Consider the following 27,107-nt stretch of genomic DNA (forward strand, 5'->3'; position numbering starts at 1 on the left):
TTGCTATAGTGATAGAAAATTCAAATGTGAAAAAGTATTGTTAATGTAAAATGTTATTAGTAATAATTCTGTTGATAAGTTCATTTCAGATTTATTTCAGTAAAATAAAATTAGCAGATATAGTATTACGTAGCTTGGGTATTAATCTGTTACTATTATTTCAGGGTTTTAGCTGTAATTAATACTCTATAGATTATGCAATATCTATAGATCTTTGCCTGAGTTTTCATCTATGCTTTCTGTTGAATAACTGTACCAATTGACAGATCCTATTCTCTTCTATCAGAGAAGGTGTTTAATTATAAATTGACTACAAAGGGGAAAAAGGTCAACATATTTGTATTGATAATGCTAATTATTGAAAATTAGATTTTAATTAAAATGTTCTAATCCAATAAACCTTATTTTGACATTTTGGTCACATTTGTAAGATATATTATTTATTTCCCACTGATATTTAGGAGAGCCAATATATCTATCTAAACTATTATTACTATATTTATACATTATTTTTCACTTATAAAATCACTATTTAAGATAGCTTAGACTCACCCATGTGTGTCTCTTTTTTCCTGATATAGTCTACAATAAATGGGAAACTCACTGGCTTTCTCATAGCTGTATATATATCTGAAAGTATCTGGTCCAATGAATGATTACTTTTGATCTTCTAACACGGGTTGGAGGTCAAAAACTTGACAATACAACTATGAATATTTACATATATGATATCAGATTGTCAAAATCTCAAAAATTTTGATGCCCACTAGAAAATTAAAGGACATATGGCATATCATACACAATGACACATAAATCTTAATGAAGAAAAGACGAAAAACAAGTTCACTTTTCTTCTAGTTAGTACCAATTAGAAGGCCAATAACAGAAAAGTGAACTATTTCTGTCTTTATAAGAGAAAACACTTTAATTGAGCAAATTATGTATATAAGTTTCATAATATCTTCTAACCAAGTAATTGCCTTTATTAATAGGACATAGCTAGGAAAAGTCTGTTTTAGTCTACATTTTTTTGAAACTAAGTATTACAATGGGACAAATATATCTTGATGCACATTTTATTCTTGTAATTCATATGCAGACTTTCATCTCAATAAGTCTTGAATCCTAAGTCATTTTCATTGCATCATTTTCATAAGTAATACTTTAAGTTTAGGCTAGTTTTCAATGTCTCTAGATCAGCGGTTCTCAAAGTGTGGTCCCTATATCATTAGCATCAACATCACCTGGAAACTTGCTAGAAATGTAACTTATCAGGTCCCACCCAAGGCCTACTGAGTTATAATCTTGGGACGGAGGCAACAAGTTGTGTTTTAATTCCCACAGTAAGAAAGGTTTGAGAGTCACTATTCTCAACTGTCATTTCTTTTCCATTCCCATACACACCTCTTTATTTGAGGTACCCATTGTTTCTCATCTAAATTATTACTATGGCTTCCAAATTGGTTTCCCTACTTCCTGTTATAATTCTACTGAATTCTCTTCACAACCACTATTGAACTAAACTTTCAGTAGTCTATGAAAAAAATCCATCAAAAACTCCTCATTGCCTACTGAATTAAGCATAAACTATTAGATTGGTTGCCATGACCTCTGCACACTGTGTCTAATCATCCTTTTCTGTCTTATGCACAACTAAAGCTTCATGCTTCATACTCTATATTCTGTACGCAAATGCAACTTACTCTCCATTAAACACATTTGAACTTTATCATAAGTTTATCCTGAATTGTTATATTCTCTATGTTGCTAGAGAGGCAACTAAATTAACTCAGCACACACTCATTCTTAGCCCAGTATCCATGAACATATTTTACTCAACCGCTAAACAGTAAACTCCTTAAGTCGCTAGTAAACTCCTAGCCATATAAGCACCAGAATGCCAAGCATTGTGGCCAGAAATAGTACATGGATGATAAGAGTGAATTCAAAGTGTTCCCTTTCCCAAACCCTTCCTTCATTAATTCTTTAAGATCTATTCAAATATCATCTCTCTCTCTAATTGCTGACCCCCATCTTCATCTTGGCTTATTAGAAAAGAAAGAAGGGTAAAGCTGCCATAAACCACAGAACTCAGTAGTTTATTTTTGCCTTCCTCTTTTCCTTTCTAAGCTTCTGTCTCCAGTTACTTTCTTTTCCTGATAGTATCCCTCCCCACCACCCTGCTATGATACCACGTTCAGATGCCCTAAAGCAGAAAGAGCTGAGACATGATGTCTTTCCCCATTGATTCCACTGACTTTAACCAGAATTCTGAAATTATCACTGATTAATTTTTCTAATAATTCTGACCATGTCTGTTAAAACTTTCATTTCTCAAACTGATTTCACAGAAATTAGGAGGAATGAAGCTTTCTTAACAATTTATAGATTTTTAAATGTGTGCTTTTACATATCTTAGATCATTTGATTCTTGACACAATCTTGAGGTTAAGATAAGAAAGGCATCATCTTACTACATTTCTAGCCAGAAATGAGGCTCTCATTGCTTTCTGAATTTGGAAATTTCCTCCAATGGACAGCCCTTGCAGGAGACAGAGACTTTATATTCATCACTAAATTGTGAATTCAGGCATTATTAGTGAGTTTTAGGATAAACCTTTGCTCTATTCAATTTCCCTTTCCAGTTGACCTTTAAAAAGCATCCTAAAATTAGTTCTTATACTAAGTCTATGTTATATCCGTATTCATTCCCAACCTACTTTTATTTGTTTATTTTATCACCATAGGTTATTTCCTAGGTTATTCTTTTAAGTGAAACCTACCCATAGACTCAATCATAGAAGGCCATATTCTAACCCAATCTTACCTTACAGAAGCCCTACTATATAATAGGAACTTGACTTAGAAATCAAATGCCACCCCTGAGAATTCCAGCACTTCCAGAATTATTGTACTCCATAAACCAATACATATACAAGTAATTATTTTAAATCCCTTACTGTATTAACAAAAGATCACTGGACTGTCAAATTTTAGAAATACCAAGGACTATAGATTAGTCCTAATTTTCACTAATCTAACCCAGAAATTTCACACCATGTTCTATGGAATAACTTGTATCTCCTGAACCCCATTATTGGAAGGAGATAGATAAGGGCAGAAACCCTACCATCCAGTAACTTGCTAATCCATTTTATACATTCTTTTCTAAATAATAACTATTTTTGGGTGTGGCAAGATAGTTTTCCCTTTAAAATCCACTAATCTAATTCAACTCCTTTATCTTACAAACACTGAAATGAAGTTGTGGAGAAACCATATGTTCTTCCTAATCCTGACAAAGTTAGCCCCCAGAATCAGTCTTCTATGTACACTGTTCTTCCTATGATACTATGAGATTGCTGGGAGTAACCTCATAAATTGAACATCTCCATGAAGTTAAACTAGTGTTAAGCATATTCTATGATTGCAATAAGTATTTAAGTTTGTGCTTGTAAACATATTTTTAAAGCAAGTATTGTTTACATCTTTGTATATTTCCATACTCACTAATAATGGAAACTCAATATCATTAGCAGATGAAATGAATAAATAAGCAAATGCTTTCATGATGATAGAGTATAATTATCTCTTCAAAATCTCCAAATGGGGTCACTATTGTATCCAACTGTCTTTATTAATTTAGAGAAAATGAAATCATAGAAAGTAAAACTGTGATTGTCTTGTCAATTAATATGTAATTGAAAATATTGATTTAAAATTGCTTATGCCTTTCTTCAGTAAGGAAAACAAAGGATGTACATCAAGTAGCTCACCTGATGCATGATATCTGAAAGTATACTGAAAAATTTATACACAACATATAATGAAAATCATAAATTTCTCTTGGCCACACTAAGCCAGCTGCTATTGGTGCAGGATGAATTCTACTCATTCTTCAAAATTTACAAATCATAATCATGTGACATCTTTGATCTCAACCTACTGTTGACAGAATAAAGAAAATAATGCCGCCCTAACTGGTTTGGCTCAGTGGATAGAGCGTCGGCCTGCGGCCTCAAGGGTCCCAAGTTCGATTCCGGTCAAGGGCATGTACCTTGGTTGCGGGCACATCCCCAGTAGGGGGTGTGCAGGAAGCAGCTGATTGATGTTTCTCTCTCATTGATGTTTCTAACTCTCTCTCCCTCTCCCTTCCTCTCTGTAAAAAAAAATCAATAAAATATATTTTAAAAAAGAACGAAAATAATACCGTTTTCTCTTAAATATTCTATAGCTTAGTGACACTTTATAAACATATATAGTGGGAAGAACACAAAACTTAGCAATGGATTATTAGCATTCATTTATCAGGTGATTGAAGGAACCTTTCTGTTTATTTAGATAGTGCATACTCTAGGGATATTTCCAGACATAAAAACAACTGTCTCTTTAAACAGCACAGTGAATTCTTACAAAACAACAACAACAACAACAACAAACAAACAAACAAACAAAAAACTCTGCTCTGAAAATAAAGTTTCAAAGCCTGTCAGATATTTTTCAGGTGAAAATGCCTTACTTAAAATAATATATAAATACATAGAACAAACTACTTAATTCAAATATTACAAAGAAGAAGCAATAATTAAGGTAAGCTAATACCTTTTTGCTTTGGGAAGGTGAATTTTGAAGGGTAGCTATGTTTTATGTGCATAAAGTATCTAAAATTCATATCACATTTCTGTATATTTTAGAAATTCCTTTAAGTATGTACTATTATATATAACAGTGATACATTGTAATGCCTTAGAAAATGCAGCAATTTTAAACCATGCTATAATTGTCTGTCCATATTTATAAAAGTAATTTTTCAAATATATTCTCCTATTTTTCCAGGAATCAAGACTTACCTCACAAATAGTTCAATATCATTTTCTCACAAATAGTTCAATAACATTTTTCTTATTTAAAATTATTTCCAGTCATTATCTGTATATGTAAATACATATGCTTCTTTTACACACATTTTTATATTTAAAAGTATATATATATATATATATATATATATATATATATATAATTACATTTTATAAAAATTTGGGAGTAATTACTTGCATGCTATCATTTCCCAAAAAAATTTAAAATTTAAAATACTGTATTAAATAGCTTTGCATGCTACCTATTATATAAGATTTTGTCTTTTTTACGTGTTACACAAATATAAAGGGTTATCATGCAAAAGTTCCATATCTCCTGGATCTCCATTCAATTGAATAAATATAATCATATAAAATTACAAAAATTAGGATATATAAGCTTTGCAATTATTTATTTTCATGGCTTGAACAAGTCATTATAGCCTAATGGATTTTGTCACAGTATCAACAACTAGCAAGAACAAGTTCAATAAACATACAAACACACATGTGCGCAGCCATTAAGGAGGAATAAATACCCTAGATCATGCAGGAGATATACAAGGCCTCATTTGGGAGATTTGATCTGTAATACACACAAGCAATATTGTATTTGGCAAAATATGTCAGTAGTGCTTTCTTTAGATAGATGTCTTTTGTGCTTTTTGATGTTGTTGCCCTGCAGCATGCTATTTATTAATTTGCTGTAGGTTACCCCTGAAAGTACATATGTAAACCAGTATAGAATGCGGTTTTTTTTGTCTAGCTATGGCATGACAAAGAAATTACAGAGAGAAAGGGAGACTGCGAAAGATGGGAAGAGACAGGGGAAAGGAGAGGGAGAGAATGAGGGAGGGAGAGATTTAGGGACAACATTTCCTTAAATACATTTTGGATTTCATTATCCTTTTGAAAACCTTGCTGTGGGGGTTGCGTACCCCCTTCAGAGTACTGCGCAACCTTCGCAAGAGATCATTTATCACTAGTTTCCACCTCGGAGCAGGTCTTCCTACCTTTCCAGTCTTAATTCTGTGAGAAATGGCTGCAAATCGATGATTGAGCTCTGAGATTTTGGGCTCTATTACTTTCCTGCAGTGGTCGCCGCGGTTTGCCATCAAGTTTGTTGCTTGGTCACGCGTGGAGTCCACCTTTGGGCGCATGTCATTCATTTCAGCCTTTAAACGCTATATTCCATGAGCAAGAGACAGGGCTTGAAGTTAGTAATTAAATGGAAGTTGCAAGACAGTGAGAGAACAGGACAGAGTAAGAGAGAGAGAAAGAGATTCAGAGAGAGAGAGAGAGAGAGAGAGAGATAGAGAGAGAGAGAGAGAGAGAGAGAGAGAGAGAGAGAGAGAGAACACATGCAGATAGAGGGAAGAAAAATGCCAACTCCCATAAAATAGGAGTAGAATAAGAATGTTTGCAATCTCAGGAAAACAGTTAGCTGTCCTTCCTTAAATCTGACCTATGTTCATTTAAAATATTTACTTAGTCTGAGAATTTGAGGAAGGACAAGGAATGTTTTCCTGCAACAATTACAATATTTTATATTTAGTCTTATTTTATCTATGTTGAATAAATTTCATAGCTGTGGAACAATCTGAACATACTAGAGGCCCAGTGCATGAAATTCATGCATGGGGGTATGTGTCTCTCAACCCAGCCTGCACCCTCTCCAATCTGGGACCCCTCGAGGGATGTCTGACTACCCATTTAGGACCGATCCCACGGGCAGTCGGACATCCCTCTCACAATCCAGGACTGCTGGCTCCCAACCACTCGCCTGCCTGCCTGCCTGCCTGATTGCCCCTAACCACTTCTGCCTGCCAGTGTGATCAACACCTAACCATTCCCCTGCCAGCCTGATTGATGCCTAACTGCTCCCCTGCTTGCCCGATTGCCCCTATCTGCCCTCCCCTGCCGGCCTGGTCACCCATAACTGCCCTCCCCTGCAGGCCTGGTCCCAACCCACTGCCCTCCCCTGCAGGCCTCATCACCCCTTACTGCCCTCCCCTGCCAGCCTGGTCACCCCTAACTGCCCTCCCCTGCAGGCCTGGTTGCCCCCAACTGCCTTCCCCTGCAGGCCTGGTTTCCCCCAACTGCCCTCCTCTTCCAGCCTGGTCACTCTTAATTGCCTTCCCCTGCAGGCCTGATCGCCCCCAACTGCCCTCCTCTGCTGGCCTTATCGCCCACAACTACCTTCTTCTGCCTGCCATCTTGTGGTGGTCATCTTGTGTCCACATGGGGTGGCCATCTTTGACCACATGGGGGAGGCCATCTTGTGTGTTGGAGTGACAATCAATTTGCATATTACCTCTTTATTATATAGGATGCTTAAGAATGAGGTAGCTGAAAAACAATTTCCAATCCTTTCCTGGCACTTTTGAATTCCCTTTTGTTTATCATATTAAGTGCCATGGGTAAAACAGATTTTCTAACACATATGGATTCTGTGTCACAGACATAGTTGCAGATGTTCTGTCTGACACAAGGGGTCAGAATGACTACTGGTATAAGTGAAATAGCTCACTTCCTATTATTCTAAAGACATCGAAGTAATTTTACCATGACAGTCCTTAACTAGATATCAAGGTCAAAGGGAAGGCAACATAAGGCACAGGCAGTAGTGTAAATATGTTTTGGGGATAGGCTGAAATACATTTACAGTCTTTAGTGACAAAAAAAATTGTAATCCTCAGAAAATATCAATTGCATAAAAACAAACAAATAAATTATATGGAAAGAAATTATAATTTTGACTTCTTTAAATAGTAGCTCACTAGTCAAATACAATTATTGAAAACTGCAAATCAAAGTAAGGTATCATGAATTTAAATTCAACTCTTTCTTTTTAACTGAGAAAATGTCATTAAGTAGAAATAATACAGCATTAATTAGACATATTTTCACATTATACCTCTCATGCCCTTTACAGGAATCATTTTTAAAGTTAAGATTAAGTTGCCTTGCCTTTGAGAAAGATGACTTAAGATGTCCTGATAATTTGTTTTAATACAAAAACAGAGAAAAGCATTGTTTACTTTATAGATCATTAAAAATGACAAATTCAGTGTCATATAAGCTCAGGATTGTTACTAATCCTAAGATTTGGACACTGAATAGGCAAATGTCCAGGTGATTAGATCTTAAGTGTTTCTTCAGATGGGATGTGAATGATGCCTACTGGATTTTTATGTTTGATACAAGAAGGTAGTACTACTATTAAAATGGACAGGGATTTGCAATAGGACACCAAAGTAAATCCTGAATTCCCTTTCTCATCAGAGTTTAAGTGGCCTATAATTAGCTGAGGGGTGGATATAGACAGATACCTAGATTACAGAACTCTTCCAAAACATTAGCTCCCATTTGAATTAAGAAAGTACAAAGGGAAGGAAGAAGGAAGGAAGGAAGGAAGGAAGGAAGGAAGGAAGGAAGGAAGGAAGGAAGGAAAGGAAGGAAGGAAGGAAGGAATTTTTTTTCATTCTTATTAAGAAGTCTTTGGTATTTTTTAGGACAAACATGATTGACATAATGGTTGTACTATTTAAATGTTACTTTTCACAATGTTTTATTTGTTACCTTAAGCACGTCTTCTTTTTGCTGGGGTTTCTTTTTCTCAGATTCATCCAAAAGTGTATCAGCATGAATGATCCATTTTGTGATGTGATCCACATTCTGGTCAAAGTTTTCCATGTGTTTCTGGTATTCCTTAATTTTACAGAGACATACCATGACATATTGGTTAGACAATGTTCTTAAAAGATCCATCCTATTCTCTACAGTTTTAACAGACAGAAATTCAGTATCATTCAAATTACTTTTATGTGTAATCTCCATATAGAATAGAGCATGAACATGGAAATATATTAAAATTCAGTTATATTGAATTAAGAGCTAGGATTTATGTGGAGTGAAGGAATTTATAAGCACAAGTATCATTATTGAGTGCTTATGTAATTTATTTCCCATGATGGAGAGGGGTTGCAAATCTTCCAGCTTCTCTTACCAACAAAAGGTTTAACCACTCTTCTGCTCGGGAAGTGACAGCTACCCAGTTACTATTTAGAAGACTCAGTTTATCTTCCACCAAGGTTTCCTTCTTGCCCAAAACTGTTTTCAAGGCCTCTCCAAGTTCCGTGACACTCTTTAGGTGAACCTTCTGTTTCTCAATCTCTTTCTGAGTAGCCTGTGAAAAGGACAGCATTTGAGCTTTGAGTAATATATTGCAGTCTTAAGTTTTAATGCTTTTGAAATGGCTGTGGGTATGGTTACTATGGTAAGATTTTTCAAGGATTGAAACCTTCAACTATGTATTTATGAATGAAAAGCACACCATATACATTGTAGTTTCCTTATTAGGTATATATGAACATATGTATATATATAAACACGATTAACTACATCTTTATTTAATATTTAAAATTTTAATAAGCATGAATATTATCCATCTAAATATATTAATATTTAATTTATAAATGTATCAGCTAAAGTTAGACCTTAGAAATCCCACCCACTAATAAATCAAGTATTTTTAGAAAATTCAGCAATTATTGCACTCTTGTATTTTACAGCAGAATTTTTAGGTTTTTGGTATCACAAACCTATTTGGCATCTGGTAAAACTTAAGGGCCCTTTCTCATTATAATGTTTTTAAAAGCATAAAATTAAATCCATGGATTTTAAATGCAACCAGTTGTATTGAAATATAATATACAAAATATATATTTTTTAATTTGTGAGATAGTAATGCATGTTTTCCTTGCTACCATGTGAAACTATAATAATTTAACATCAGATATTTAAGATTAAAGCAGTGATGAACATAACTAGTGTTTTGAATTATATACACTGACTAGACTGTGATATAAAATTATATGTCATTTCTACTGGTGGCAAAGTTCCAGGAACTGCTGATATTATTTGGGCTTGCTGCTCACATTCATAATTGAAAAACAAAATGCTTATTTTCAGTTAAAGGTCAGTGAAAGTATAGAGGTAATATTACAATCCCCTAAGAGAGAACCACTGCTTTCTAAAACTTGATTTGCAAAATGTAAAAGTGAGCGTATTTAATATAAAAAATTATGCAGAAAGTTAATGGAAAAAGTGATCCTAGTAAAAATGTTTATTGTCAGCTGTAACTATAGCCACTTTCTTGTGACATACTATGGTTCACCATGTGATAATCTTGAACTTCCCTGCCTCTGCCAATTCCCCATTCCTTCCCTTGCCCACATACAGCCAGAGCCAAACAGGTCCTCTCTCAAGAAGCTTAACAGAGAGATACAGAGACTGTGATAACACAGCAACTGAAAAGTCACTTGGAAGTGAAACTGATGTGTTCACCATAGCAAGCCAAAGCCATAGTTAGATAAAATCACTGGGAAGCAGCAATAATAAGAAAGTAGAAGGAGCCCACTTGTAAAGAGGTAAATAAAATATATGCAAAGAGAATAACAGGAGTGGTCCAAGTTAGGGAAAGAGAGATTTTTCTCTATGATCCAGCCTCTATCTCATTTCTTAGTTCTAGATGCTCTCAAAGTGTCTTTTCTAACTTTATAATATGATTAAATAATATAAATCTACCTAAATATCTTTCTTCCACACCATCAGGTTCTAGACCACTCAAAATCACAATACACTCTACATTTTGTTTTCTCCTTTGATATCGAATAAACAGGGGAATAAAGTAAAAAGACTGTATAAAATGATCCTATCTAATAATAGAGTAACATGTAAATTACCATCACTCCGCTACACCCACAATTGGGCAGCGGGAGGCTGGGGGGCAGGACTCGGGGTGGCCTATCCAGCCATTGAGAGGCACAGATCCGCTGCCACTGAGGGGGGCTACCCTGCTGTTGCGAGGCGCAGGGGGCAGGATTCCCGCCCCCTGTGCCTCTCAACAGCCAGATCTGTGGCTGCTGAGGGGGCCTGCCGTGGACACCCAGCTGCACCTCTCAACAGCAGGGTAGCCAGGTGTCCGCGGCAGCCCCCCTCAGCGGACATGGACCATCAAAAGTGGGGGAACTGGGTGCCTGTCTGCTTGGCACCAGGCACCCAGCTCCACCACGAAAAGTGAAAGCGTGTAGGGGACCCTACACGTGCATGATTCAATCATGCGCTGGGCCTCTAGTTTCTATATAAGAAACAATCACTGTTTCTTCAATTCTAAGATATTGTTTTGTATTTGTGGTTCTCTGTTTCAATACTAAACTATCTAAAATTAAAGTAATCAATGCCAAATGAACTTGTCAGCTGCCATGCACAGAGTTATTTGTAATGTAGGTGTCATATGTTTTACATGGGTGAGTTTAGCAATTCACAGAATAAATTCCTTCATGTATCAATCATAAATGTTATTGAGCTCCTACTAAATATGTCACTATTGTAGCAGGGACATAGGTGATTCCAATTAATGAAAATTATGAGAAATTGTCCCTTTGGATGAAAACAGCCCCTTTGGAGTTTGACCTGTGCATGGTCATGGGCTATATTTTAGTCCTTTCACGCCCTTTGTCTGCACCATTGTGTAGTACACAACTTTGCAACTATACATGATAGCCATTTTTCTTGACACTGAGCTGAGGATAAAATAATAGAAAAACAAAGTCTCTAGCCTTATAAAACTAATATTCAAGTATAATGTTGTCAAAGATATGTAAATATATGCAAATGAGCATTCTCTTCTTCCTATATTTCAGACTGCTGGTTTGTCACTAGAGTTGATTTATTTGCAAAGTTAACATCTCACAAAGTTGAATCTTAATTTATACTTGGATCACTAGTTACCTCTTAAAATGTCTTCACAAAGATGGCACTATGTTTTAGCTTTGTTAAAAAGTTGTTATATATATAGACATTTGTCTCTTCCATGCCTGGCAATGTAATTAAAGGCAATGGAAATTTCCAAATCTCAGAAAAGATTAAAAAAAAGTTTTGAATTTAGGAAATTAGTTCCAAATAGTTCATGAATCACAAACAACCTTTATGCATTAAACATCTGTCAAAATTCTCCAGCTCTAATTTTTAAGAGAAAATGTTTAATGTCCAAGGATACCATCATTCATCAATGAAAACAATAAAATGGGAAATATGGACTAATTTCTAGTATCATTTTAGGTTCCTTAAAATTATAAGATAAAAGAAACATATTAAAGTTATCATCATCATAAAACAAGGCAGTAATCACCATGGCGGTCTGGAACTACTATTGCCAAAAGTGATTCATAAAAAAATTTACACTCACTGTAAAAAAACCTAGAATTGAGCCTTTATATGTGGTACTCAAGAATAAACAGGTATTTAATCATTTTATACATGCTATTTTTGGTTAGAAAAAATACTATACTCATTTACTGGATTTTTTATTTTCCCCACAAAAGCACATTTTTTTTATTTCATTGATGTTTGAATCATCTTTATTGCATGGCATTCAGAACAATAAAACCATTTGACCATTCTAGTGTGGTGCTGGGCAATCAATAAGTGATAATTATTTACTATTTCTATAACTACTACTGCTCTGTTTACTATGAAAGAACATTTAAGATCTGAAGAACAAGATAAGGGACATAATTTTTTTTTTTTTTTGCAATTCAGTCTTGGAAAAGAGAGAGAGCAGCCCAGCCTGTGTTCTTCCTCAGTGTATGGGCATTGGCCTATGAACCAGAAGGCTGTGGCCCGACTCCTGGTCAGGGAACATGCCTGGGCCTCGGACTCGATCCCCATTAGTGAGTATGCAGAAGAAAGCCAGTCAATGATTCTCATCATTTATTTTTAATTAAAAGTATGAGTTGCAAATAATAAAATCTTAGCCTTCAAGAAATATGCCGGTCTTGCTTTTTGAAGATGATACTTAAATTTCAATTAGCCAATGTAGCACATTAGGTGCTTAATATCCACTCTGTGCTGTGCCATTCACTACCAGAGACAGGAGGTAATCTTTGCATACCCTGCTCTAATCTTACCTACAGTGCAGCTTCAGAGAAAAGCTGACACACAATCAAATTTAGTAACATATTACAAAGAACATAATTTTGGAAAAAGATGAGTCATGGCCAGGAAAAGCATGACAGGCTGCAAGACAGAGGTAATAACTTGAAACTGGAGTTCACCATAAAGGACTGGATAGTTTGTCTTGACTAAAGTACAAAATGATTAGAAAGTACAAAGGTTGGAATAAAAAGTCACCAAAAGGAGAATATGGCCAACTTATTGGAAACTAAAAACATATATTTTATGATGTCAAGAAGCCATTTTCCCTTGCTCTAATATTTTCCCACTATAAAAGGACATCTACATTTGCAGATGTACTAATAACTGAATGAAAAGATTGAACTGCAACCATTCTCTCTATATACCCTTACTCATTTCTCTCTAAGGGTGGTACTTATCTCTGGGGTTGGTAAGATGGGGAGAAAGAACTGAAAATACATTTTATTTATCTTAGAAAATATCCAATCCTCAGCACACATGCCTTCTTCTGCTGCCTTGTGGGATTGGGCGTAGGGAGGTTTCTGGAAGGTCTACCCTTCTGAATGGGCAACTTCAAATTCAGTGATTACATTGACTAAGTTATAACTCAGTTCCTTTAGCTTTTTCAATCACGTAGTAATGTGACATCTTCTAGTGCTGATTTTAAGGCTGAAGAAAAGAGCAAAATTATGCACACTCAGTTTTATTTTGACCTATGATATGGTCATAAATTCAATCTTGGGAATTTCAACAGCAGGTTAATGTGAACTATATACTTGGCACCCAGGTTTTTTATGACATAAAAAAAATCCTCATTGTAAATATAAATTTCCACAAAATCTAACATAATTTTATTTATTTTCCATATATTTAAATTATAATATTTGATAGCTCTAAAGTGAATGGTCAAAATATTAAACACTAGTTTCTGGGATTTCAAAGAAACAGATTTGCTGTCTACTTCTTCCTGGCCATAGCAATTTTTAAAAGCTACTCCAATTTCCTTAAAAAAGTGAATCCATAGGTTACTTTATCCTAATTACACTGAGGTGTCCATGCAAGGATGAAAAACACATTATGATTTATTCTTCATATCTATAAGCTAAATCACTTGCCTCAAATTTTTAAATAAGTCTATTGGGGTGACATTGGTTAATAAGATTATATAGGTTTCAAGTATAAATTTTTATGATACATGATCTGTATATTGCATTGTGTGCCCACCATCCAAAGTCAAATCATCTTCCTTCTGTCACCATATATTTGGCCGCCTTTACCTCTTCCTTCCCCCAGCCCTTCCCTCTGGTAACCACTATACTATGGTCTGTGCCTATGAGTTTCAGTTTTACATCTCACATATATGTGAAATCATATGGTTCTTAGCTTTTCTGAGTGACTTATTTCATTTAGCATGATATTCTCAAGATCCATCCATGTTGTCACAAATGGCAGTATTTCATCTTTTCTTATGGCTGAGTAGTATTCCATTAGATTATTTTTATCCAATCATTTATTGAAGGGAACTTTGATTGTTTCCATGTCTTGACCACAGTGAATAATGCTGCAGTGAACACAGGGTGAATATATCATTGTGAATATATATTTTCAATTTTGGGGGGGTAGATACCTAGAAGAGGGCTTGCTGGGCCATATGGTAACTCAATTCTTAATTTTTGAGGAGCCTCCATACTGTTTTCCATAGTGGCTGTACCAGTAGACATTCCCATCAGCAGTGAATGAGGGTTCTTTTTCTCCACAACCTCTCCAACACTTGTTATTACTTGTCTGGTTGGTAATAGCTATTTTCAATGGCACGTGAAGTTCAGGATTTAGCCATCAGCTCATCCACTTACTTCATGGATGCTGCAGCAGGATGGGAAAACCTGTTCTGTTGGTCTCTGCTGATCATACCATCACACGATAAAAACATTTTTAAACATTTTATTTAAAGGTGAAATGGTATATAATGTTAGATTAATTATCTGGTCCCATCCTATATAATAAAAGGGTAATATGCAAATTGACCCTAACAGCAGAACAACTGGAACAACAGGTCGCTATGATGTGCACTGACCACCAGGAGGCAGACGCTCAATGCTGGAGCTGCCCCCTGGTGATCAGTGCACTCCCACCAGGGGAGCTCTGCTCAGCCACAAGCTGGGCTGACGGCTGAGAGCACAGCGGCAGTGGCAGGAGCCTCTCCCGCCTCCTCAGCAGCACTAAGGCTGCCCGACTGATGACTTAGGCCTGCTCCCTGCAGAAAGTGAGCCTAAGCTGTCAGTCAGACATCCCCCGAGGGCTCCCAGGCTGCCAGAGGGAGGTCTGACTGCCAGGTTAAGCCCAATCCCCTGGGGAGCATGCCTAAGCTGGCAGGTGGACAACCCCCAAGGCGTCCCAGACTGTGAAAGGCCGCAGGCCAGGCTGAGGGAGGCCCCCCACCCCGAGTGCACAAATTTTCCTGCACTGGGCCTCTAGTAGGAACATATTCACAGATTTTTTTTTCCCCAATGGGGGCAGAGAAAAATAACCCACTTGGGCTTAACCATCTCTCCCACCCATTTCATATTTTCAGAAATACAAAGCCTTCCATGAGTTTTCATGGAATTTGCCAGGGACATATAGTCTTAGGGTAACTTCTCTATCTGATTCCTATTATTTCCATTTACCACCCCACTTATATCTCTTAAGTGTCTCCTCTCCCATATATACTATCTTCACTGAGGCCCTCATTTAGGTAAACATATACCACAACACCATTTCCATGTATAATCCCCCCTTTACTAGGATGCCACTAAATTCCTATATCTTTTAGCTCTTTCTTGATCTCTTGTGCAAGTCCCCTCTAATATGGACAAAGGTTTACCTAACACATCCATAAAAGGTATTTTAAAAGATCACCCTCCCCAATGAATCCTACCTTAGTCAGTATGCATAAATATTACACCATTTCTGGTAAGGAATGGAAGAGAGTTCTTTTAGTTTTAGCTACAAAACATATTTATGGGGGAAAACGGACAAAATACCCCATTATTACAATTTTAAGATGTACATTTGTCACATTTTAAGGGTTCTTAAATTGATAGGAAACAACTTATATTTACATTTAAGGTGGTGGTGTTCATTGTGATCCACAACAGATGTAGTTAAATCAATGGTGCATCATACAATTAATATGTCTTAAGTGTGATAAAATATAATATTAATTGTTTTTTCAGTCCCCTACAGTACTCTTGTCATGGCTAGAGGTTTAAAACATATTTTATTATTAGGCTAATGTGATGGAATAATATAATGATAAATTCAAAAATAACATAAAACATTAAATAGTGAATTTTATGAAAATATGTACTGATTTTTATTAATATATTATCTGTTAAAGAAGAATTTCATGAAAGCGGAATGTGCAGAACAGAAATTATAGTTATAACTATAATGACAGTGAATAGTGACTCCAATGGCATTTAACAGATGTTCTATTTTCTAAGTAACAGCTGCTTGATGCATTCATTGTACAAAGTTAATGATCTGCTAGTGTTATTTCACTTCACAGATAAATTACTATGCTCTCTTAAAAAAAGATGTAATTTTTCATGGGAATGATAGTGTAACAGACTTTAGAAATAAGTAATAGTTCTCATGCATTTATAGCTAAGAGGAGTGATGAGTTGAGGCAATTATCCAGATAATCTAGGACCAGAGGCCAGATTCTTTAAAATGTGAAAGGTGATTACTTAAAAAAATACAGGGCATGGTTGGCTGAACTGCATGTGGATCTTTTAAGACTGCTTGTATCGCATTATCTAGTAGTTCTCAAACTTCCCCGACTATTAGAAACCATTGCCACCCTCAGACTAATAAAAAAGAATAGCTGGGGGTGGACCCTAAGCACTGGTAGTCTTTTAAAGTTTCCTGAGGACAACTGGCAAAAAAAGAATGACACATTCTGTCCCAAAATTTTAATATGTGGTTGTCCACATTGGAAAGGAATAAGGAAAATTGTCATCATTTGCAGATGACATTATATTGTACATAAAAAAAACCTTAAGACCCAACCAAAAAACTACAAGATTTAATAAATGAATTAGGCAGTGGAGCAGGATACAAAATCAACATCCAGAAATTCATGGCATTTTTATACACCAATAATGAATTCTCAGAGAGAGAGAAAAAAAATCCCATTTACCATTACAACAAAAAATATTTATGTAAGATACCTTGAAATAAACTTAACCAAGGAGTCAAAGACCTGTATTTGGAAAACTACAGGACATTGAAAAAAGAGATAGAGGAAGATACAAACAAGTGGAAACATATACCGTGTTCATGGATCAGTAGAATTAACATCATTAAAATGTCCATACCACCCAAAGCAATCTGTAGATTCAATGCAATCCCTATTAAAATACTAACAGCATATTTCACAGATCTAGAACAAATACTCCAAAAATTTTATATGGCACCAAAAAAGCCCCCAAATAGCTATAGCAATCTTGAGATAGAAGAAAAAAGTTGGAGTAATCATAATACTGGATATCAAACTATACTACAAAGCCATTGTAACCAAAACAGCCTGGTACTGGCACAAGAACAGGCATACAGATCAATGGACAGAACACAGAACCTGGAAATTGACCCACATCATTACACTATATTTACACAGTGGAATACTATGCAGATGTAAAAAAAGATCTCTTACCCTTTGTAAAGGAGGCATGAACATACAATGGAGTAAAGACAGTCTCTTCAATAAATGGTGTTGGAAAAATTGTACAAGTGCATGCAAACAAATGAAACTAAATCACCAACTTATACCAGGCACAAGAATAAACTCAAAATGTATAAAATACTTAAATGTAAGATGTGAAACCATTAAAATCCTAGGAAAAAACATAAGCAGCAAAATCTCAGACATATCACATAGCAGAATTTCACCAGTACATCTGGGGCAAGAGAAAGAAAGGAAAAATAAACAAATGGGACTACATTAAAATAAAAGGCTTCTGAACAGCAAAAGAAACCATCAGTGCCCCGGTCTGTGTGACTCAGTGGGTTGGAGGATCATCCCATGCACCAAAAGATCACCTGTTCGATTCCAGGTCACGGCACTTGCCCAGGTTGGAGGCTCCATACCCAATAGGGGCATGGAGGAGGCAGCCAATCCATGTTTCTCTCTCATATCAATGTTTCTGTCTCTCCTTTCCCTTCTTGTATCTCTAAAATCAATTTAAAAAACATTTTAAAAAGAAAAGAAACCATCAGCAAAATGAAAGGGAACCCACTGTATGGGAGAATATATTTGCCAATGACACATCTGGAAAGGGGTTAATTTCCAAAATATATAAAGAACTCATATGGCTTAACAAAAAGGAAGACAAATAGCCCAACTAAAAAATGGGCACAAGACCTGAATAGGCACTTCTCCAAAGAGGACATACAGATGGCCAATAGACATGAAAAAATACCCAAGTCACTAATCACCAAAGAGATGCAAATTAAAATGACAATGAGGTATCACCTCACACCTGCCAGAATGCCTACCATGAACAAATCAACAAACAAGTGTTGGTGAGGATGTGGAGGAAAGGGAACCCTAATACAGCGTTGGTGGGAATACAGACTAGTGCAGCCACTATGGAAAACAGTATTGAGTTTTTTCAAAAAACTAAATATGGAGCTGCCATTTGACCTAGTGATCCCACTTCTAGTAATATATCCTAAGAAGTCCAGAACACCAATCAGAAGGAATATGTGCACCCCTATCTTCGTTCATAGCAGTGTTACTTACAATAGCTAAGATCTGGAAACAGCCCAAGTGCCCATTAGTAGATGAATGGATAAAAAAGCTGTGGCACATTTACACAGTGGAATACTATGCAGATGTAAAAAAAAAAAGATCTCTTACCCTTTGCAACAGCATGGATGGACCTGGAATATATTACACTGAGTGAAATAAGTCAGTCAGAGAAAGAAAAATACCACATGATCTCATTTATAAGTGTAATCTAATGAACATAATAAACTGATGAACAAAATAGGTGCAGAGGTATGGAGGCATTGAACAGACTGACAGATCTCAGAGGGGAGTGGTGGGAAGACAGGAAGTGATTAACCAAAGAACTTATATACATACTAGAGGCCCGATGCATGAAATTCATGCAAGAGTAGGCCTTCCTTCCCCCGGCTGTGGGCACCAGCTTCCCTCTGGCACCTGGAACTCAGGCTTCCCTCGAACCCCCGGCTTCGTCAGGAAGGATGTCCGGTCTAATTTCCATATAATGCTTTTATTATTATAGATATGCATAACCAATGGACAGAGACAATAGTGTGGTGAAGGCCTGTAGTAGCTCAGGCTGGAAGAAGGGGGGAAGGGACAGAAAGTGGGGGACATTTGTAATACTGTCAATACTAGTAAAATTTAAAAAAAAAATAAAGTCCTGCCACCCTCTTGCCTCAACATCCCCCCTGTAGAATGGGGACCACCAAGGTACCTACCCCATGAGAACAACACGTTAAGATACTTAAATTATCATCTAGACTCACACTTGATTTTAAACCTGGGATCTGCCTGTCCCCACTGAGGGATGCCTCAGTTTCCCCTCTGGAAAGAGACATAGTTCATTTTCTGACACCCACGGGGGCTGTTTTGAGACTCAGCTGCTTCCTATAATGACCCCCATTTGTTAAGCTTTTTGTGTGCCAGGCTCTGGGTGTAGCTGTTTGCTCATCTGAGAAATGGAGCGAATAGGTAGAAAGATTTCAACGGGAGAACATGGATGGAGCTCCCTGCATGGTGCCTGGCACCCTGTCCAATGCTAGAAGCCTGGGAGCTATGGTGAGCCCTGCTCTTCTGAGTTCTGTCATCACAGTGGTTGCTATATAATGCATCTAGCACTGGTCTTGCACACAGCCAGAGCTCAATAAATGCCCTCTTTGGAATTAAATAAACCTGGCTCTAATCCTGGCTCTAAGGCCTTGGACACCTCACTTTCTCTTTCTGAGTCTTGGTTTGCCCATCTGAGAAACGGGCTCACCATGGGCACTGGGCAGGAGTAGTACCCAGCACCCAGCAGAGCCTAAGACTGAGTGGCCAGGATGGCAAGTGTTGGGCTGAGCATTTGTATGTAGGCACCTTGGGTGGCAAGGACCTCACTCCCTGACAGGTCAGTGGGCCAACCTGCCCTTCAGATTGTTACACCCCTCCCCCACCCATGACCTCACCCCCAGAGTGGCCAGTGGAACCCTGAGGGGTCTGTGAGGTCACCCCATTCTGCTCCACAAACACTCTCGTGGGGCAGCAGCCACTGGCTGTCTCTGTCCCGGTTAAGCTTCAGAGACCCTGGGACTTGAGAGCCGTGGTCAGGAAGAAGCTCCTGAGAGGGACACGGATCATTGGGAACCAAGGACACTCCAAGTGCTGACCCGGGGAGGCCAGATCCAGGGGCAGAAGTCTCGTGGGCGTGCGGAGTGTCCTTCAGCAGTTCCAGAAGGCCCACCACCACCCACCGCCACCAGGCCACGATGGTTCTTGGCTGGCTCCTGCTCCTGGTGATGGCTCTGCCCACAGTCATGACAGACACCAAGAACCACATCTTCTATGAGCTGACCGAGTCCTTGACCTGTCCTGGCACCAACAAAGACTGCATGCTGTCCACTCCCTATGGGCACCCTGAAGATCCTGTCACCTACCAGCTCATCTCCACCTGCCATTATGGTGAACTGTGTAACAGGGCCGCGACCCCTGCAGACAGCCTGAAGGCTGGGACCACCACAGGCCGGATGCTGCGTGTGCTGCTGCTGCTTCAATGACTGTGACCAGCATGGAGGGAACGGCCTGGGACTAGTCTAAGGACACCGCTGCTCCTTGTGCCTCCTGCCCCTCTGTCTCCCCCATTCCCCATTAAATGGCCAGAGACCCTAGATAAAAAATAAAATATTAATTTAAAAAAGCTATACAGTACTTTTTCATAGGAATGATAGTGTAACAGACATTAGATATAAGTAGCAGTTATCATGCTATTATAGCTAAGAGGAGTGATGAGTTAAGACAATCATCCTCACAATCTAGGACCAGAGGCCAGTTTTCTTTAAACTGTGAAAGGTGATTGCTTAAAAAAAATACAGGGCATGGTTGGCTGAACTGCATGTAGATTTTTAAGACTGCTTGTATCACATTATCTAGTGATTCTCAAACTTCCCCGACTATTAGAAATCACTACCACCCTTCAGACTAATAAAATCAGAATCTCTGAGGTTGGGCCCCAAGCTCTGGTAGTCTTTTAAAGTTGCCTGAGAACCACTGGCAAATCAGAATGACACAATCTGTCCCAAGATTTTATTGGGTGAGTGCCCTTGCATTTTAGAATTGGAGTGGCAGCAAAGAATAACTAGGGAAATTATCATTGTTCTTCCTCATGTTAAATATCAGAAAAATCTATCCCTGAAAGAAATGGGAAAATCAAATTGGCTTGTTACCTAAGCGGCTAGACATTAGTTATCTTGTATTATTTAACGCCCTGAATTAAATTAAACATTTCTACATGTTTCTGATTCTCTGAGGCAACTCTTGGCATCCCAAGATTAATGTTAATGATACCTAATTGTCAATTTATGAAAACTGGCAGATCTGAGATATCCAAAAACTGATGGATTTAAAGTATTATAGGACAGATATTATGTTTTCTGGAATTATATTTGATCATTTTAATTTTTAGATAATACTGTTGACATTAAATAGATTTAATGTAGCTGAATTATTAACTGGCTTTAAATTTTTGATGACTAAAACTAAATTAGAAGTAAATAAAAAAGGTTAAATCAGAAAACTGCATAATCTTTGTTGAAAATTGTATTTTCCAAAAATAATGATCATAAATATAAACTTCTACTTAATCACATAATACTTACTTTCCTACTGTTATATATTTGTGCTCAATTCATGTCAAACAAGTGTGGCCAGTAATATGATGTTTAGAATTGATTTAATTATATCCAAAGATTCAAGGTGATTGTAAGGCATTAACAAGTAATATTTAAAATCTAAAAGGACACCAGTGGCAACTGATTATACACTATAGTAGGTAATAAATGCACACAAGATTTTCATGTAGATGTATATATTCTGCTCTTTAACCATTGTGCATTTTATTCTCATTGTGCATGATAAATACCTTTTTGTTACTTTGAGTTAGATTATCTTAAAATTACTAGAAAATAAGATTTATAACAATAATTATAGTAGAAAAAAGCTATTGAAATCAGAGATGGTACTGGATTCTAGTTGTAGATTTTCTATGTACCAGGACATCAATTTTCTCATCTACAAAATGGGAGTATTTGAGCCCATGATTGTTCATGTTTCCACTTGTTCTAAAGCCTACCATAAATTTTAATAGCACATCATCATTTTCTCTTCTTTCAAGAAATGTTTTAATTTTGTCTCTTAAATTGCAATTACTCTTATTGAACAGATATTTATTGAGCATGTACTATGTGCCAGATATGAAGTTACATGCATGGGAAACACCAAGGAACAAAACAGACATTTTCCCTGTCCTTTTGGCAACTGAAATTGTTAAGGTCCACTTAGTAGTCCAAGCGAGTAGAAGTTATCAGAATAACTCAAGGATCTTGTGCAGTGCTGGTGTGCAAACTTGCCAGGAGCTGGGAATCTCTCCTTGTTTTAACATTTCTTTCCTTTGTCGCTGTTTCTGTTCTCTAGATATCAATCAGTGTTTCCCATCTCAACCTGGATAATTCCAGTAACAGAGATTTGTAAGGTATGAAGGGAGAGAATATGTCTGATCACTTATGGGGTAACAAATGCCCCATAAGTGATCAGACATTTTAAATTAGCATTTAAGTTTAATTTTCAGAATTAAATCAGAATTTTAAATTAGCATTTAAGTTTAATTTTCAATTCCCACTGTTAAACTTTTTGTCACTTCTGTTATTATTATTCTAAAATATCTGCTTCCTGTTATTTTATTTTATTTTTTAATAAATCTTTATTGTTCAGATTATTACAGATGTTCCTCTTTTTTCCTCACATAGCTCCCCTCCATATACAACGAGTACCCATATGACTGTCAGCTGATTTCTCAACAGAAACTATGCAGGCCAGAAGGGAGTGGCAAGAAATATTCAAAGTGATGAATAGAAAGAACCTACAACCAAGATTACTCTACCCAGCAAAGCTATAGTTTAGAATTGAAGGTCAGATAAAGAGCTTCACAGACAAGAAAAAGCTAAAGGAGTTCAGCACCACCAAACCAGGATTATATGAAATGCTGAAGGGTATTCTTTAGAATAGGAAGAAGAAGAAAAGGGTAAAGATAAAAAATTATGAACAACAAAGTGACAACAAATACATATCTATCAACAAGTGAATCTAAAAATTGAGTCAATAAAAAATCTGATGAACAAAATAAACTGGTGATATAATAGAATCAGGGGCATAGAAAGGGAGTGGACTGACAATTCTTGGGGGAAAGGGATGTGAGAGGTGCGGGAAGAGATTGGACAAAAATTTTACACCTTATGGATGAGGACAGTGGTGAGGGGTAAGGGAATAGAGTGGGGGGAACCGGTTGGAAGGGTGCTTCCTGTTATTTTAAAATATTTTTCTTTCTCCTTCTGAAATATTTGGACTGCCTTTTCAATTTATCCATTCCCCCCACCAGCAACTGCAATCTGGAAGCATGGTCATAAGGTGGGAGATGATAGAACAGTTTTCTTGCCTCTGGCTGTGCCTCCAGCTAACCAATCTGGCCACCACCCTAGCTATTTTCAGAAGTTCTTCCACTCTTTCCCCATGAGATCAGTAAAAGTCTGATCTGGGATTCCTAAGAGATTCTCAAGTTTATAGTCCTTAGCAAGTAGATGGTAACTGTAAACACCTGGAATCATGACAGTATCTTCTAGAAGGGCTATGTGCCCTAACATCTGTGGTGTTGAATGTGTAACTACAGAATTCTGAGTAGGAGGGAAACTTAGGTGAGAAAGTCCAGATATGGTACTGGATTCTAGTTGACCTAGCCCTGACGTAGCAAAAGGATCCTACAGGACCAAACTCCTCAGACTAATTTCTGAAGAAGATATGGCAAAAGTCCATGGTCAGGCTCGTGAGACTGTTCTGCATGGAGGAATGATGATAGATAAATGGGAACAGAAACCTTTTTATTATGTTTATTATAACAATATCAATAAGGGTGCTGTCTCATTCACTATCCTTCCAATTTTTTCTTCTGATATAAATTCAAGAGAAGCCTGCAAATGACTAGTACATTAAAATATTTTAATGACTATTTTGATAATGCGGACATTTTTAATTTCATCAGTATATTTCCTTCCATAACAGTTATGCAAAATGAATACATTCTAGAGATCTGCTGTACAGTACTGTGCCACTAGTTAACATGACTATATTATACACTTTTAAAAATTTCAGTGGATAGATCTCATGTTAAGTGTTATAACTATAAAAGAAACATGTTTACTTGTTGGTTTTGTCTGATAGGAAGCTTGGTGCCAAATTTTGAGGCTTTATTCTTCCCTGCCTATTCCACCTACCATGGGATACTGTGAGCATATTTCTGTACAAAGTGTCCATTACTTTCCTACTGCAATTTTCCCTTTCTCTAGTATTCTGATTTATCTTTGACAGTTGAATCACGTGTATGTATTTGAGCCATATCAAATAATCTTTTTTTTCTGGAGTTAGATCTATAATAAATAAGTATAACTTAAATATAGTAAAAATAAAAATGAATAGATTTCATTATAGTCAATATATTTGAAAGTAGGCTCTATTTGCATAAACTAAAGGTCAAATAAACTGAAATTTCAGTAGTAATTTGATTGTATGTATAAAGTATTTTATCTAGATATTTAAGTATTTTCAGATTTAAATAATATAATGTTCTTAAATCAATAGAATTGAGAGAAATTCAGCAGAAATAAATGAAACAGTTTAAAAAATAAATTGACTCTATATTCAAATTTTCTCCAAATCAAAAATATTTGGAATGAATGGCAAATACCTTTAATGTATTGCATTTAAATAAATACTCAATTTATTTTTAAAGACATCTGACATCTATCCTTTGAAATGCAGATGACACTAACATTTTGAGTCAAGTTCTCCATCTACCAAGAAAGCATATGAAATAAGAATGTAATAAGGAGACATAGGGATTTCATGTATGAGAGTTTGATTATTTTCATGTTAAAAATTAGAATCATAAATACGACTGCTATAGATCTGTAGGTCACATGTTTTTATTATATGATTATGACTTTTGAAAAAGCTTCAGCATCTTAAAAATGAGTTTATTAAAGATTGTGCAATTTAAATGCAAATGTGTATACTTTGCTTTGACCACTAAGATATTTCAGAGTGTATAATTAGGAGTTTAGTGTTTCAAAAGATCCAGAAAGAGCAATATGTTATTATATAAATAAAATAAAACATGCCAGCTTTCTATGCTTTTTTCCTGATGGAGCTCAAATTAGTATTGCTTCTTGGTTTTATAGAAAACCAGCCAGACTCAAAAAGCTGCCACATCTCCAGACTACTCAAGCCTTCTAACATGACAAGGATAATCTAGAAATATTTGCCAAGTTCATTATCTTATAATATTTTAATGATTTTAGGGTGGGGCTAAGGCAAAAATATATCTGTAGGTACTTATGCAGTGACCTTAAGGGGAATTCATATGTGGCATACCTTTATGACTTCACCTCAGTTTTAAATTGTAGTCAGATTTTTTCAAATTCCTTTCATGTCCAGTTCTATTACCCTGTACCATTACATTAGCATTCCACATTATATTTATAAAGCTATCGCATTGTTAGAGGCTTAATTGTGTCTCAGAAACAATATGATGAAGTACTATTCTTTGACATATTTCCTTGTTATGAGCTGAAATAGTGTCCTCCAAAATTATATATTGAAGTCCTAACCTCAATACCTCAGAATGTAACCATATTTGATGATAGGACATTTAAAGAGGTAATTAAGTTAAAATAAGATCAGTATGGTAGGCCCTAACCCAATATGACTGGTGTCCTCATAAGAAAAGTAATTTGGACACAGGTATGTACAGTGGAAAGATCATATTAAGACATGAGGATATAGCTATTTACAAGCCAGAGGGAGAGACCTCGGAAGAAACCAACCCTGCTGAAATCCTGATCTAGGACAGACCTCCAGGCTCCAGAATTGTGAGAAAATTAATTTCTGTTGTTTAAGCCACCAAATCTGAGGTACTCTGTTACAGCAGACCTAGCAAATGAATGCAGACATTAAAATTGGATATGAACAATCAAATATATTGTTCATTGTATTAATGGAAGGATGACTAAGAATGAAGCCTGGATCATTTTCATGAATCCTCTTCTTGTACTACTTGCCCATGTGCATTTTACTATATTTCATAGTTTAATAGGTCATAAGTCTTTCTGAGCTTTTTTTGTTTGCTTACCAGTTCTTATGGTGGAAACTGCCATCAGTCATGTGTACTTACAGAGAGACAGATCATGCAGGCTTTTCTTTGCCTTTGTCTTATGATGTAAAAGACAGGGGTGATACTGGTCAAAAGAAATGTATTATCTTTCTTCATTTTAGTATAAGAATCAACCATTATTTTAGCAGGACATGTTGGTGACCCAGTTAGAAACCATCTTTTGCTATACTCCCTGGATATGATTATGTGACTAAAATTTGGCAAATGGAATATGAGCAGAGATAGTGCATGGAGCTGTCATAATACATCTTCAAGAAAGAGCTGGTTGTCTTCCAATTCATCTTCTCTCTTCTTTTTGTGGGCTGAGATTGAGGAATGGTGGTGGTGAGCAAGTGTTACCATGAGAAAACAAATAACCACAAGACTTCAGAGCATTTCATGGAGAAAAGTTACTTCTTCCACCCATAAATTCAAAGACATATAAATTTTTATCTTCTTAGATTCATGGTATTTTTTACTTATTTCTTACAGCAGCCCAGCCTGCACCTAAGTATATGATTATCATTGGTTCAAACTAAATCATCACATAAAAATATAATATTTGATTGGGTGATAAGAAAAAAGTAAGGCCAATGTAATTTTTAACCTGTACTCTCTGTACACTCACTACTATAATAATAAGTGAATATATACATATATGTGTGTGTGTATATATATATATATATATATATATATATATATGAACTAATAAATACAATTCAATATATTATCTCTAACAATAAATCTATTCTGAATGGGAAGAAAGAAA

The 27,107-nt window shown here is 36.3% G+C and overlaps 2 protein-coding genes across 3 annotated transcripts in view; one reads left to right on the top strand and one right to left on the bottom strand.

The window, feature by feature from the left end:
• The window catches only part of DMD (dystrophin), a 1,914,059-nt gene that overhangs the window by 1,415,065 nt on the left and 471,887 nt on the right, over positions 1-27,107 (bottom strand). For both annotated transcript variants that reach the window (XM_054720874.1, XM_028129748.2), the window contains exons 30-32: positions 8,866-9,045; positions 8,439-8,567; positions 5,870-6,040 (exon numbers count right to left, since the gene is read on the bottom strand). In XM_054720874.1, coding sequence (XP_054576849.1) covers positions 5,870-6,040; positions 8,439-8,567; positions 8,866-9,045 — 480 coding nt within the window. The remainder of the gene's footprint in view (positions 1-5,869; positions 6,041-8,438; positions 8,568-8,865; positions 9,046-27,107) is intronic.
• Positions 20,124-20,748, top strand: LOC129150230 (sperm acrosome membrane-associated protein 4-like). The gene has a single exon (XM_054720908.1). The coding sequence runs from the start codon at positions 20,355-20,357 to the stop codon at positions 20,640-20,642; it is 288 nt and encodes a 95-aa protein (XP_054576883.1). The 5' UTR covers positions 20,124-20,354; the 3' UTR covers positions 20,643-20,748.

This window comes from Eptesicus fuscus, chromosome 1 (assembly GCF_027574615.1).
Source record: "Eptesicus fuscus isolate TK198812 chromosome 1, DD_ASM_mEF_20220401, whole genome shotgun sequence".
NCBI classification, from domain to species: domain Eukaryota; kingdom Metazoa; phylum Chordata; class Mammalia; order Chiroptera; family Vespertilionidae; genus Eptesicus; species Eptesicus fuscus.

Bases quoted from the DNA above. Each gene is read 5' to 3' on its own strand.
- LOC129150230 (XM_054720908.1), top strand. From the start codon at position 20,355: ATGGTTCTTGGCTGGCTCCTGCTCCTGGTGATGGCTCTGCCCACAGTC.